Here is a 15,182-nt window from a genome sequence, read left to right as displayed (position 1 = left end):
GCACATATAGTCATAGCAGTTTATCTGTAAGCTCGATAAGAGAAGGAGAAAGAGAGAGAGCGAGAAAGAGAGATGTGCTTCGTCCGAATTGCTTGTACCACGGACGCCTTAACGGGCACCCCGTTACGCACCCCTCGGGGCTTTAACGAACCGCAAATGCGTTGTTTTAACGACGTCGTTAATATTTAACCAAATATCCGGACGCTCCGGCATTCGTGCCCGCGACTCTTGCAACTATACACGTTTTAGTATACGTACATATGTGCATGTATCTGGAAAAAGAACGGAACGGGGAGAAAGAGAAATTGGTGTAAATGTGGATCACTATTTTTGGATCGATGTATGAAGCTGAGAATAAAAATTTCACTGAAAATTGATCAATAAATTGTCGTGTCAATTGATGGATTATTTCTGGGAAATGTGGCCTTTTGTTACCATCGAAAGTATAAAATGTTTTGAAATTCGTTTAATCGATGGAGCAGGAAAGATTGCAGAGATAAATTAAATGAATTGTTGATCGACAATATAATTGTTGATCGCGAATAGTGTGCAGGAAAAACAAAACAAAATGTTCATTGCAGCAAGTTACTGAACCGTTCGACACGAATGGACATTGATAGCTGACAAAAAGGAAGCTCGAATAATTGAAAAGCTTTTTTCCCCAGCAGATTTGTTTCTATACTCGCTGCTGGAAGTCGTGCTTGTCTAACGAAGGTCACGGAGGGCCTAAGATCGAGCGTGCACTCTTAATTGCCTCTATTTATGCCCCTTTCGTATCGAACGCCAAGGAGAGAATCGAGATATATTTATTTTTTCTTCAGCCTCTGTAGGCACGGAAGGAAAGAGAAAAGAGAAATTCTACGTGACATGTTTATGAAAAAGAGCATCGGCAAAGAGGCCAAACGTTTTCCTAATGCCCAATGCCCTCAATCAAGCCACCGCACTTCATCCCGACTTGCTTCTTACCCTTCACACTCGCTCTGCGCACAACATCCCTTTTGCTTCTCTCCCACTTAGACATATATTCACGTGCCCCTCGCATGAGGACTCGAATCCACTATATTTTGCTCCCTTCCCACCCCACAATCGTACAGGGGGTTGCAAAAAAATGGTTCAGGCTTCGAGGGTGAGTGGATGGAAACACTGAACAATCTTTTGTTCCACTCCTCCTCAAAACTTCAATGATTGAAGTTTGATGAACTCGCGACAATTTTGGATTTGGAAAAATGTGATTAATGAGAATGGCGACCTTTCTCCGGAACCCCCTAAGAATTAGAGCGCAGTTTTTGGGGCGGCCTGTACAAGTTAGCTCGTTGCAACAGGAGCAAGTCTTGTCCGTGCACGAGCGTATTGATCTTTCGAGGGTCGTGCTTTGATCTAACGAAAAGGGCTTCGACTTGTGGCCATCGGCCAATGAAGCAGGAGCGAAGAAAATACGTGGAGCGTGATACGCGAGAGACAAAAAGAGAGCGCGGAGTTAAGAACCTCAAGAAGAAAGAGGAAGAATGAGCCTTTCGGAGAGTCCGGCTTTTTCCAACACCATCATCATCAAGCACCAGCAGACACTCCGGCAACGTCTATGTAGCGAGTCCATTCGAACTGGTGCACGTTCCACGTACAACTAAGTTTATCAGTAACTTAGTCGTCCTTTCTCCTCTGCAGATCTTTTCTTCACGAAGGAAAAATCTAAGGGCAACCACAGCCTTCACTCACGAGCGACAGAAGTGATCGGATAATTAGAAAAATGAGTTAGCTCGCGAGAAGTCAACTAGTTAGGAAATACGAGTCTGGTATTTCGATGTTTGCGAACCAGTGGAAAAAGTTTAAGCTTCGTAAAATATTTCTCGTCGTCTCAGACGATTTCGCAATGACTGGACGAATTTTTAGAACGAATCTATTCACTAAAAAAGGTCGAAAAACGTCAGCAGAGCGCAACGATTACTTACTTTCATTTTTTCATGCTACAGAAACAATTTGATGCATTTTTTTTTTCAAATCAAAGTCAATGACGACGGATCTGACACGTTCTCAGTTAGTCCACTGTTTTGGTTCGGTAGAATATATTATACGAACGTGTATATACTCGACGAGACGTGAGCTTGCATAGATCACTTGGCTTCGGTGTGAGAATATTCAGGGAGTTAATTGCGGATATATTTTATTAGAACTGCCTCGAGCTACGGAAGAGAGAAAAAGAGGAAGAGAAAACACTCGTAAATTTCTATCCTACGGCTGTCCCTTTGTGTTTTAACCTTTTCTCGTGCTCCTCGACCTCTTCCCACTCCGGAATTACCTTTTACCGATTCCTAATTAAAACACGGTGGAATTTCTTGCTTTGTACAAACGAAAAGAAACGTCTAAGCGAAGAAATGACGAAGATTGTTGAATCACAGAACCTTTAGAAAATCACTTGATCAACGTTGTAACGTACGTTATTGAATTTTTTTAGAACCGAAGCCACCGAACAATTTTGCAGTAAACGTTAGTCAAAAAACGTTTAAAACACAAACACTTAACTCTCGAAAAAAAGACAAATTATATGAGAATCGATCTTTCATACAGAAAGAAAGAGGGAAAATTGGGAAATTTATTGAGACTAAAATCAACGATCAAGATAATAATCAGCAGAGCCAAGGCTGGATTTACTCTATGAAGCTAAAGATATTCTCTCTGTACAAGAAATTGCTGTTTCGAATCAGTCCTCGCACTGTGCATATATTTATTATATACGTTTCTAGTCGCACCCTTGAGTTATTCCACGGTAATTAAACTCCCTAAGACCCGACGACACTGCCCCGGGGCTTGTACCGAGTGTACAAGTTTCCGTTTGTAGTTGCTAAATGCATTTGACAACAGAAGCTTCTCGTGTGTCTCCTTGGCTTGTGCCGTCGTCACGTTTATCCTTTGGAGCTTTCCTTATTTCTGCCGTAAGCTACCATCTCTGTTGTGTACGAACAATCCTTTAAATCTGAAACGTACAAAGTGCAGGAGCCTCGACCGAAGATGGGTGATCTAAGAAGAGAGTACGATAGTTTAAAAATTCAACGAGGAAATTGCGCATTGACAGTATTCATTTTTATTATCTGAGTAGAACAAATAAACTTGTGTCAAGAAACAGCTTGACTTGAGAGATCTCTGAAGCTCCCCACCTGGCCGAGTACCCATCGCTGTGGCTTGTCTGAAGCAAAATTGTTTGTGAAAACATCCTAAAATATAATGTTGCCAGTGCTAAGAGGATTGTTTGGACAAAGTTATAAATTAAGTTTTCTCCAACAAGAAATCAATCGTTCAAGACGTCACAAAAGTTTTCCTGCTTGAAGATCGTCCATAAGGAGACATATTTGTATCGCTCATTGACTTGATCGTCACGTATTAGGGATAAAACGTCTGAAACGTTTGACCAACATATAAATAAATATATATACAAGCGAGGTATTAAGAGTGAAAGGGTTGCTGCGAATCCTCATGGGAAAGCCGTCGTTTCCAAATAAAGGAGTAAAACTGCTGGACGCACAAGAATGACCCTTCGCTCACATGGCCCCAGAGCCTGCTTGTCGGTCCATCCGGGAAGCGAAAAGCACACATTCAGTCTCTTGACGAAGTTCTTCCTCTCGTAATATTAATTTAATAACCTGAATGTACGGAGAGCTGGAACAATTGACAGGCAATAACAGTCAGGCAATCAAGAAACGTTCGCCCCACTTCCCCACCAGCCCCATGCTAGTTAGAGGAAAGAACCCTTTCTCGTGCATTTCAAGACAAGAATCGAGCTTGGATGTGGCCAAAATACACGTATGGGCCATTCCATCCTCGTTTCTCTACTATGTCGTTCATACCCATGTCGATTTTTAATGTTTTTTTTTTTTTCAATGATCCGTTCATGGATCCCTCGGCAGCTGCATATTTCGGCCTCCTATTTGCAATTCCTGAAGAACTGAATTCCAGTTGAACGTATTCGAATTTGGGACATTTTTGGCATTTCCATACCAAAACTGGGGAAAAAGTAACCTGGATATTTCGATAACGTTGGCCTGAATAATAATTTGAGCACTTCTGCCAAACACTGCATCCAAAAATCCAGTGGGGTTTTTTAGTTTCATAATGTGTCCATAATCGACGAGAAGACTGGAAGTGAATGATGATTGAAAGTTCAGAAATTGGAGAGCACTTGGAACAAAAAACATTTGTCGATTGAAGTCAGAACGTCTTGTGTACAATCACAAGAGAAGTGAAAAGAGAAACTTCGTATATCGGAAGATTCGTATATCGGAAACCAATGGGGAAAAGTCGTGGAGGGTCGACGCTTACGGTGAAGCAGGAGAGACCGATAACAGAAGGAGTGTTTCAACCCTTTCACGAGGGTCTGCGTCGTTCCAGGTTTAAGTAACCTACTTTTTGCCCTTTTCCTCCATTCCTCTGTTCTCTTATTCTCTACTTTCTCCCTTTCACTCTCGATATTTTTCCCTAAAATGGTAGTTGTTCTTGGTGATTTCATCGTTCTCGTCTCTCTTGGTCATCGCAAATCCATCGGGAATCAGGGGACGAAGTCTCTTGCGTTAAGACCTCACATATAAATGGGGAAACGACGTAAAGACTTCGTGAGGGTTTGAACTAGCAAACTCTCAGGTTGTTGCACCCTCCGTACCATACGAATGGCACATATCGCTCTTAAACTTGAACATATTAAAATGTTATATTACCAGCTAAAAAAAATGAACGTGAAATCGTTCGAAGAAATTGTTTGTTTATTCTTGACAGGATGCTCTCGAAATTTGACTTGACAGGATGCTCTCCCAATTGAATTCTTTCACTTGTTTTTCGACTTCAACCTACACCGAACGTTAAAAAATATTAATATCGCAGCTCTGTTTAACGAAATGTAGAAAACTTTAGAAAATCATGGAAAACATTTCGAAATACACTTCCTCGCGGGGAGCGCTGGTTTCAGTGCATTAACGTAATTTCCCATGGAATATTTTTTTAGGCAAAATCCTCTAAACACGGGAATTTTGATTTTTCCAGAATCTAAATCCTTGAGAAGAAACAATTCGATCGATTACTCGTGATTCGTGATTCACGAAGACATATATAATTACATCAATAGAGAAATATTTAGCACTTTTAAAATGTTTTTTAAGTTTTACCAGATGAACTGATGAATAGTTTTCTTGAGAACAGAATAAATGAGGGCCTTCTAAATATTTAATAAATAATAACTTCTCCCGTTTTAGGATAATTTTGATGCATTTCATTCCGAAATAATAATTCGATATGGAAGGTTTCACCAATTTCATTTTCCCAGTGACTAGTTCTTATTTATTGTTGTTCTTCCATTTTTCTGTATACTTTAGCGTCGAGACGAAAAATAATTCAATCCATAGTGCGAGCGTCAGGCAAGCGTGGCTCGTGTCTCGAGGGTGGTAGATTAATTTGGATATTCTTGGGTTTACTCGCATAAATCACACTCGAAGACGAAGTATAGGGCGCTCGCGAGCGTCTTTGGGACGTGATGTTCGAGCGGGGCCAAGTCGACGTGAAAAAATAGCTCGAGTGAAAGCCAAAGGATAGGAGAAGGAGAAGAGGATGTGAAGGGATAGTCGCAGCGAAAAATGACGTGTGAGTGTGTGTGCGCGCGCGCGTATAGAATAGTGTCGTGAGGTCACCCCGGCCTTGGTATAAATATTTAAAGTCCCGAATTAAGTCAAGATGATAAAGCGCTTCCAAGTAAGCACGGTGTGCTCTGGCTACTATCAACAGCGATCCATCAGCCACCGTTCTACGGGGTATCTATAACTAATACTCGTGTAAGAGCACATTTCGTTGATGTCTTTCTCTCTGGCAAGCTGCTTTCGATAACGATTTTCTTAGCTCCCAAGGTATTTTGAGATCAGCAAAAATTGTCGTAAATAAGCTACTCCGTGACCGTAACAATAATCTCAGCAGCACTTGGACTTCAAACACGTTTTATTATATTAGCACAGCCAAATGGTGCTTCGGTAGAATCAAAATTTGAAAACGAAAATTTTAAACGATTATACTAGTTACGCAAAATAACAAACCTCAAATATTGCGCTATCTCTTTAAAAAGTCTTCGTAAACAATCGTAATGCGGAAATCGGAATAAAGGATGGAAAAGTGAGTGTAAAAATTCGATAAAAAAGGGGAGAAATTCTCAGTTTTTATCTCGAGCCTCGTCGTAATAAGCCCCAACGGAGACAAAAAATGTTCTATTTTGATTACGGCTCTCAAGTGTTGTCAAAAAAGATAATCAGTCTCGCATCAATTTATTTGAGGTTTGATTTTATAACGGTTTTTTTTTTATTTCTTTTTTTCAAGAGAATCGAGCGAATATAGAACGCTCGAAAGGTATCGGAACTCGAGGGTGTCTGATCTCGTCACTCCGTGACGTCACAAGCTCGCTGATTCGAGGATGCGACATCGAACTCGAGAAGAGAGAGCTTGCAGACGCACACGAGCTTTGTAAGTTGCGATAACGCGAGAGTGCGCTCTCCGGACTCTCTCGCATGTGCTCGTACCAGAAATATCCAGAGTTCCGAGCTCAAGCTTGTCTCACCAAAAACGTATCCGTATAGTTGACTGCCAGATGAGCGTGGAGCGATTACTTTGATCATGGAAAATAACGTCTAGTTACGTCCCTGCGTTTTCTAGAGGTCCATACATCGCCCAATCGCTAAGGAAAGGCGGATGGAGTGTGGAGAATCGGACCGGATGTCTCCTTGTCGTTGAGCCACCGGTAAACACGCCCATACATACGTGCAATACAAATAAACCTTACACGATGGCGCTACATAACTTCGGCTTCTTGAGGGTCGCCGAACGTCGTTTTTCTTATTCTAGTTTCGATATCTTTGGAGTAGCGCAGCAAAGCTTCAAGGAGTTATCTGAATTAGAACGCTTGAAAAGTGTAACTTTTGCGGGTTTTTTTCATTAATACAATGCTCTGTTAAAACGAATCTTTCTTTTTCTTTATTATCAGGGAATGATGTTTGCATCGTGGTGTAATTTTTTTAATTTGTGGAAGAAAAAATTTTGGGAGTTTGTATTTTCTACTCCGATTTTAATTTATTCGTGAAACATTGGCCATTATCTTCTAGAATCGTTTTTCAATCAACTGTTTTTTTTGTATTTTGACAAAAAAAGATGAAACATCGGAAAAAAGTCGTAATTATTTGCGTATTTCGATTGGCTCAATCGCCACTTTGTGTAAGATATAAAACTTAACGTGTACGAATATCGAAAACATGGAAGCAACATTGTAAGTTCGATACAATATTTTCTATCATTTTATAGAGTCAATTCATATTCTGCACCAGAAAATATTGTTGGATTGTTGTACCAGTAAATCATATCGGCCCAAAAATTAGGTAATATGCATACATAATATGATTAATTATATTGTTTTTAAGTCAGAACAAAGTCATTAAAAAAAATTTACAAGCCGGTTACAACTCGTGCCGCGATACTAAATCATTTACGACAGTCTACATTTTTTCCTCCTTTGCTCTGCTTCGGAGGTCAATGATCGATAAAAGTCGAGTTATGCTTGGAGGAAAACACGTGAAAATTGGATGACAATTGGGTGTTCCATGTTCCAGAGCTGTGTGCCATCTCTTCTATCTTCGCAGTTTATTGTTAAAAGCAACGATAACGTCGAAGGGCTTATCTAATGCGGGAATAAAAATAAAAAATATTTTTTATCAGCGCAGAATCGAAGGATCCTTTAAGATAAGCAGTAGTTCCCAGATCATCAACTTTTGTTTCGAGTTGCACAAAGTCCTCGTAGTCTTTACGGTAATCACGGGTCTCTTGAGGCAAGACGGATTAATCGCGAGGTCTCTATACATTTTGCCCGACTATCCTCACATCCACCCCGACGTTTTAATCGCAAAATCATATTATCCCACGCTTGCCTTACTCATTTCTCCCCACCTGACGTTAATGCAACCAATCCACTTCTTTTGCTATCTCATCGAGTCCTCTGACGTATCTAATGAGAATAACTGCGCCGCGCGCTCCGCGAGTGTGCGGGTACGAAGAGGAGGATGAAAACGCACTGAAACGAGAGTGCACAGCACAGACGAGCTACTGCTGCTGCTACTGGAAGATATAGAAAGAAAGAGAAAAGTCCGCGGAGCTGCTAATTAATTTTTGCGTTTCTCCCCGCGCCATCAAGTTATGTGAGCTACTCTTGCGGAACTCGCGCACAGCCACGGCAGTACCGGCTAGATTTCATTCAGCTCTTTCTGTGCACGTATAAGTGTGCAATTATCAAAGTATGAATGCACGTGTACACACGTACGATCGTGCAAGTTTTGCAGATGCAAACGGTAGTCGTCATATTCAATCGCGTGTGTCCCACGCTCAACCAAAGAGATTTTACAGTAGGGGAATGAGATTTCTGCTGATCTCCCGGCTCCTGATCTTTCTGCTTTTTGCTTTTCCTTTCAGCTCCCTGTTTTACTGCTGCCAATCGTGCTTACGACTGTGGATCGATTTCAAGGACGTGTGTCCCAGGCTAATCGAGCAATTTGCTTTCGGCACGCGGAGCCATACTGCTGCAACCGATCCAGAGAAGCACATCAATTTTGTCTTGATATGGAAAAAAATGTATCATTTTTTCACAATGACAAAATAAGATTTTTTCCTCATCGTTTGCAGTATCGGCGATCAGTGGATTTGCTGCTTCTTCCAAAAACATTTTTTGCTTCTTCTTACCGACGAAGAGGTTAATGCGTCATTGAAAATGAGATTCAAATAACCGCAGTTTTCGAAAAACGACACGGAACGATCGAACGAGTGAAAAATTACATGAAAACAGTCAAAAAAATTGTACGATCTCATCAGAATGTTGTGTTTACTGATCAGTCCATGTCAATGAACTCATTTATTCGACGCGCGCATGCGTACATACGCAATTACGAATGTCGATGAATTCCAACAGTTCGAAGTGTCGATCCGTCCTTGCAAAGGATTTAATTTTAAAAATACAATAAAGAAGAGTATCAGGTGCAGGCTTCTGCACTTCAGGCTTTTTCGTTCTGGTAGCCGAAGGAAAGAATCGTTCTAGAGAGCCGCAATCCGGTAGGACGTGCTTTGATGCGGCGTGGTGGCTCAAGATACGTGCGCGAAGAAGCTACCTTCTTCCGTACGGCTATGAAGAAAGAGCAAGTAAGAGAGACAGGGAAAAAGTGAGAGGGCGAGTGTAGAAGGAAGATGGATAAATGGACCGAGCAAGGGAAAAAGAGAGTCAGGAGGTTGGATAAGGAGAAAGAAAGAGGAGAAAAGGATAAGGAGAAATCGTACTGTGGCTGCTCTCAGTTAAGCTCCTACTGATGCTGCCTGGCAAATGCGTTGCACCGTGCCGTCGAGCGGCAAGTGCATCGAGAGCAGCATGCACCCACAGATAATTTGCCCTACAGAAAATAACAGGGTGTGCAGCGCCGGTTTGCTCCTTTGGTGAGTGAAAGAAGGAATGAAAGATGAAGAGAAAGAGCGAAGGAGAGAGAGAACTGCACAGACCGAGCGAGGCGTTCATCCTACTGCCTATGCAGCATGTGCTTTCTCTCTCCTTTTCTTCTTCTTCTTCTTCTTCTTTCTATCGCTGCTCTTTCCACTTTTCTTTTTCATCCCTTTCTAATTCTCTTCCTTACTCCGTCCTTCGTGCACAGCTCTCGAAGCGTCGCATACTAGAGTTCTAGTGTAAACTATACTTACACGTACTTTGCTTGGAATATAAGTATGGAAAAGCTGTGTATCCATACATCGCGATGGCCAACCACAGAACAGAACTCACGTGAACCTGAAACGGACACCCTATTCAACCTTGTAATTTTGGTCTTCTCGTTCTTACCTTGTCTGAACTTTGTTAGCATGTTTTGATTACTTTTTTCTTGAAAGTAATAATCCTTCGCGGAAAAGTATAAAAACATTCAATTTCACGTTGAAAAATTAAAAATTTAATCATTTTTTCGAACGTGTGGGTTTGGCTGCAAGGTACCACTTTTTTCTCCAAATACAGCAGACTTTTATAAAGACTTTTTGAATGGATCGGATGAGAATTTATCAATGACTATTCAACAGAAATAATCATCACCTGCTACCGTGAGTCGAATATTTGAAGCTTGACAATATTCTTTCTCTTAATTCAGATTGCAGCTGTCATAAATTTCCACATATTTTTCCAAAGCTAGTTTTGCCTTATGAAGGTCAGATAGAAAGAAGCGCTGTCCGTTTATCCTCAAAACCACATCGAGTAACGAATAATCTCAATGTTGTCATCTTATGAGCGCGATCAAAAATGACATCGACCTCGTTAACAATGGATGATCTCACCAGAACCGAAGAGTCACGATAATATTTATTACCCTTTTTGAACACAAATGGATTCTCAATCGCTCGTTGGTCTTCAATGATCTCCATCGAAATACTTAAATCGTTAAAGGTGTCGTGGTAAGTCCTCATTGACGTAATTTGCTTTGTAAAAAAATAAAAGGAAACGAAAATGCACATTTTCAATATGAGATCACCCACTGTGAATCCTGAAGCTAAAAACAGCATTTCTATTTCGAAATGAATGATCTTTAGATGATCAGAAGAACGAATCGATCATAGTTGACGGCCATTAAAATTTAATAGGACATTTCGCCTTCTTATCATTTAATTACTTCGGCTGCAGCTCATTGCCTGCCGTGCACTTTTCCACACGACAATTTGATCCGCGTAGCAGAATGCGAATATCGGCTTTGGCCATGCCACGTGTCATCCGCTTCGTATTTATTGCACGATAGCTATAGTCGTCTGTGCAGTAACAAAAAGAGCGAACAATCCGAATTGACTGAGAATCACCGGCGGTATAAATAGAAGACGAAGAATGATTTCGAAGATTGCCAGTGTGTTGTTCCGCGACGAAAGATCATTTTTGTTTACAAGGAATTTACCGGATTTTGTAATCTCAATAAAATGAAACTCATCATTTTTATTTCTTTGCTCATTGCGCTCGTCTGGCACGAAGTGTCGAGCAGTGGTAGCCCTGTTCAGTTAATAGGTTAATACTCAAAACTTCGTTTTCGAAATCAGCCTATGTTTCAAAAATTCAGCGAATAAAATCTGGTCCGAAAGACACTTTGAAGAATATTCAGAAGATAGTTGGAAACATTTTTCTTCCTTATAGGAAACTGTAAGCTGGATGATCTGCCCAAGCAAGTAGCCAGTGCATGTAACAAAGTGACTTGTAACAAAACGACTGATGGAAACATCACAGTAACTGCAACGACGTAAGTATACTGTTGACCTTCACAGACATCGTCAATTCGAATAGTCAAATGATGATTAACTTCAAAGAGCTGAATTCTTATTGTCGTGTATCTTTTACTAGCAAATTTGTAAAGCAATTTATTGCTCTCTGAAAAAGGACTAAACGTTTACTCAGGTACGAATTTATTTGGTGTTTCTAGGTGTGGTGTGAGCCAATGTCCGGCTGGGAAAAAGGTTAAACTGGGAACAGCTGATATGAACAAGACATACCCGGCTTGTTGTGCCAAATCGACGTGCGAATAATCGAAAGAAATTACTTCACACTGAGATCTTGAAGGAGTCCATATTCATATGTGCGTAATAAATATTCTGTGAAGAATGTAATCTTCATATTGGGAGATTCTGAAGTTTTATAGTTTTTGAAAAAGTAAAAAATTGTTTGATTTTCACATAATTTTATTTTTGCATCGACGATTGAAGTGACAACACAAAAGTAGTCACATCGAGCAGACCAGGGCTTTCGACTATTTTTATTAGCTGCTGGGAATACGATACTGCAGCGAATTATAATGGAGTACAAACTGTATTTTTTAGCTACTCGAGTGTAGAAATGAGCGATAAAACAATATTACATCGTTCAATTTTGTAAAATAGAAGCTTGCAAACTATAAAATTAGTTTTTAATTGAATGTATTTTGCACTATATCGTCGCACAATGTGAGAATAATAAATTCTTGACAAAATGATTCAATATCACTTGCAAAATGTCATAAAAAAAATTTCAGATTGGAATGATTTTCGAAGGAAGTCCTATGATATTGCGTCGAGGAGCGATATCGATTCTTGTGGACAATGAACTTTGTTGCGTCACGAATCCATTGACCGGACTCAATTTTTATTTTAAAACACATTCCGTAATCAATATTTATTTCCTACAATAAACAAACGACAAGTAATGTGGGTTAGTTGTACGTTGATTTCATGTCTATATTTTCCCTGCGAACCAACGATGGAAAACCATTGAAAACACCGAATTCCAGAGTTGGATAATTTTTTGATTATATTTAAAATATAATTAAGCTCACAAACGTCCTTCAGGCCTCGAAGTGCCGAGTCGATATCGAAACGGTTCATTAACGAATGACACTCGGCATGATTTCATGTGTGCTGGTCATTCAATACAATGTCCTTTCGGACGAATTAGTGTTGAGGAAATAAAGAAAATCTAAGTTTCTTTGAAATTAGATATTAAAAAATTTGCTCATGAAATCCTGTCCAATATTAATAATAATACTTTCTGCAGACAACGATAAATTCTTTGTATCATCGTTGGTATGGATAAAATGTCTGAAATCATAATGCTATTCGAGACTGCAAATATTATTTCGCAGACGTCGTCGCCCTCTCCCCTCCAGAGATTGTACGTCAAATCTGATGAACAGTTGTTTCGCGATTACACGGAGGCTAATGAAATAAAAATCCATTCCCGACGTTAGGACGTCAAAATTTTGCAAAGAAGGCGTTTTTTGGAGCTCCGAATTATACGAATTATAACGGAATTAGATTGGAATTAACTTGATTGGTGATTAAAAGCGATAAGAAAACTATCGACAGTTCAAATGTCTTGAACTTTAGATTACAGTAGTGGAAGTAGCTATTAGTAGAAGTGGGGAGATTATTGAACGGGTACAGGGGGGTCACTGTATAAATCCCTGTCTCGTCACAAGAACCATCAGTATGTCGATTGCGAGACAAAAAATTCTATCGCACTGCGTGAACATGAATTCCGGAATTTTCGTTTGCGTTCTTGGTCTGCTGATATGCCACGTAACGATTTGTAGTGGCGTACCGAGGCTTACAGGTAATAAACTCACATCTAATCCTATTTACAGTTTTCAAACGAACTTCGAGATAACACAGTGAAAAAACCATAGTAATGTTTATAAACTTACCATATTTCCTATTGATTGAACAGTTGTTATTAAATTTTCATAAAAACTCCACGAGTATAAAAAATCTGACTTTGTACCAAATTTTTGGCGTGCTGTGTGTAGAACTGGATGGGAATTGGGGTCAGGCCATTCGGCAAAAATGGAAATACGTATTGACATTTCGTCTGTACCAGGCAAATTTTATCTTTGGATCCAATATTACACTTGACAATCGGCTCAGAACATTTTTTAGTACCGAAAATAGAAACGTTAATTCTCGATTTTCGCTCAATAATTGAATCAACCGGATGCCAATTTCTAAAATTTTTGCCTCATCGCGTAGCAACGAGCTTCAGTCGTCAAACTGTCAATTTGTTGAACCGTCAAAAAATTTATGAAATGTCGCTAACCTTTGATACTACCATTTGACACAGGTGATTGCACACTCGAGGATGTGGAACCGGAATATCGATCGTCATGCATGGACGTATCGTGCTTCAGAGATGAAAATGGGAAAGTTCGTACCGTGAAAATAGAGTGAGTTATAGATTAACTCAAATGGTCTTCTCATGGAAACGCAATATAAAAAATCTGGAATTTTAAGCATTTTTGAACCTAAATAAAAGAGTCGCTGAAGTCGTGAAATTAATAGCATACAACGATTCTGGATTAAGGACACGATGGAATTTTAAAACGGTCCATAACGAGTGTTCAATATTAGTTTTGGTGAAAAATTTCGCTCAATCAAAATTGGGACATTTTTCCTTGACAGTCATAAACTAAAATACTCGAACCGAGTAGAAACGATATTGAAAAAAAAGAACGTTTATTCCATTAATTTTCCGTACGTCTTATCAATCTTCATATATGTTTCAGGTGTGGTTTGGTCGCTCCTCAGTGTAATGGAAAAGATTTTAAGGCGACGACGAATGACAGCCTAACGTACCCGGACTGTTGTGTTCAAATACAATGCCTTTGAACTGTATCGTTTGATTAAGTAATGCGAAAAATAAAGCTTCAAAAATTCATGACTTTTTAAGTAAGTCGTATATATACTTAAATGTTGAGTGATGTGATACCAAAATTATCACAGGCGGGTTGATATGCGAACCGGAGTGGAAAAGGAAAGGGAAAAGTTGAGACGAAATACAGAAACATATTTATTTTGTTGATAACGAAATTCGACTAAATTGAAAGTTTTAAAGATTCATGTTACTACGTTTCTTCGTGAAAAAAAAAAAAAAAAAAAAAAAAAATTCATACATACCAAAAGTTGCAGAATATGCGAGTGATTTGAAAGCATCAAATCAATAAATTATTGTAGAAACTTCTCTTTTTATCGCTACCTTTATACAGTTTGCAATTACAAATTGAATGAGTTTTGTATTGATTTATGATGAATTTGACAATGATGTATGAAATCGTGAATAAAGAAAGCATTTTTTGAGCTAAATGGTCCACAATATCTTGAAAAATAGATTTTCTCTCGATCGCGATGTGACTATCGTGAGATCTTTATATAAATGGAACCAGAATTCCGTTGCTCATTCTTTTTATAACTTTATTACGGATTCGAGAAACCTGGTCATATATTCAATGATTGTGGTGGGCTTACCCCTTCCAGAACAGGATCAAGCGTAAATTCGAAGCTCTTTATTACGTAATAGGCCTTGTGATTTCACATGACTTCTAACCTGCTTTACCAAAACAACTTGACGACTGGAACTAGCGATCGTTGATTATATCATAAGCTTCCTCGATATGCGTATAAAATCAACGGATACGTTGACAAAACACGAATTATCGGTATCGCACACGAGCGAGTGATAATTGGGCAGTTTCGTTTTAACCTCTAGAACAAGGTCTCTAGTTTGAGTTGGCATTTGAATAAACTTTTCATCACGAAATATCCAATGTAAATAAAGATGTTAAAAGTGTTTATGGTTCACATCCGTTTTTTTACTTCCAGTCTCGTCG

At 39.4% G+C, this 15,182-nt stretch overlaps 1 protein-coding gene across 1 annotated transcript; it reads left to right on the top strand.

The window, feature by feature from the left end:
- The first annotated feature begins 12,984 nt into the window (after positions 1–12,984).
- LOC122412282 (uncharacterized) lies at positions 12,985–14,244 on the top strand. Its single transcript, XM_043421732.1, has 3 exons — positions 12,985–13,135; positions 13,640–13,742; positions 14,082–14,244. Exons 1-3 carry the CDS (start codon positions 13,012–13,014, stop codon positions 14,182–14,184), a joined length of 330 nt encoding a protein of 109 aa, XP_043277667.1. The 5' UTR covers positions 12,985–13,011; the 3' UTR covers positions 14,185–14,244.
- The last annotated feature ends 938 nt before the right edge of the window (positions 14,245–15,182 follow it).

Source organism: Venturia canescens, chromosome 6, assembly GCF_019457755.1.
Source record: "Venturia canescens isolate UGA chromosome 6, ASM1945775v1, whole genome shotgun sequence".
In the NCBI taxonomy this organism is placed as follows: Eukaryota; Metazoa; Arthropoda; class Insecta; order Hymenoptera; family Ichneumonidae; genus Venturia; species Venturia canescens.
This window is presented reverse-complemented; position numbering and strand designations above follow the sequence as displayed.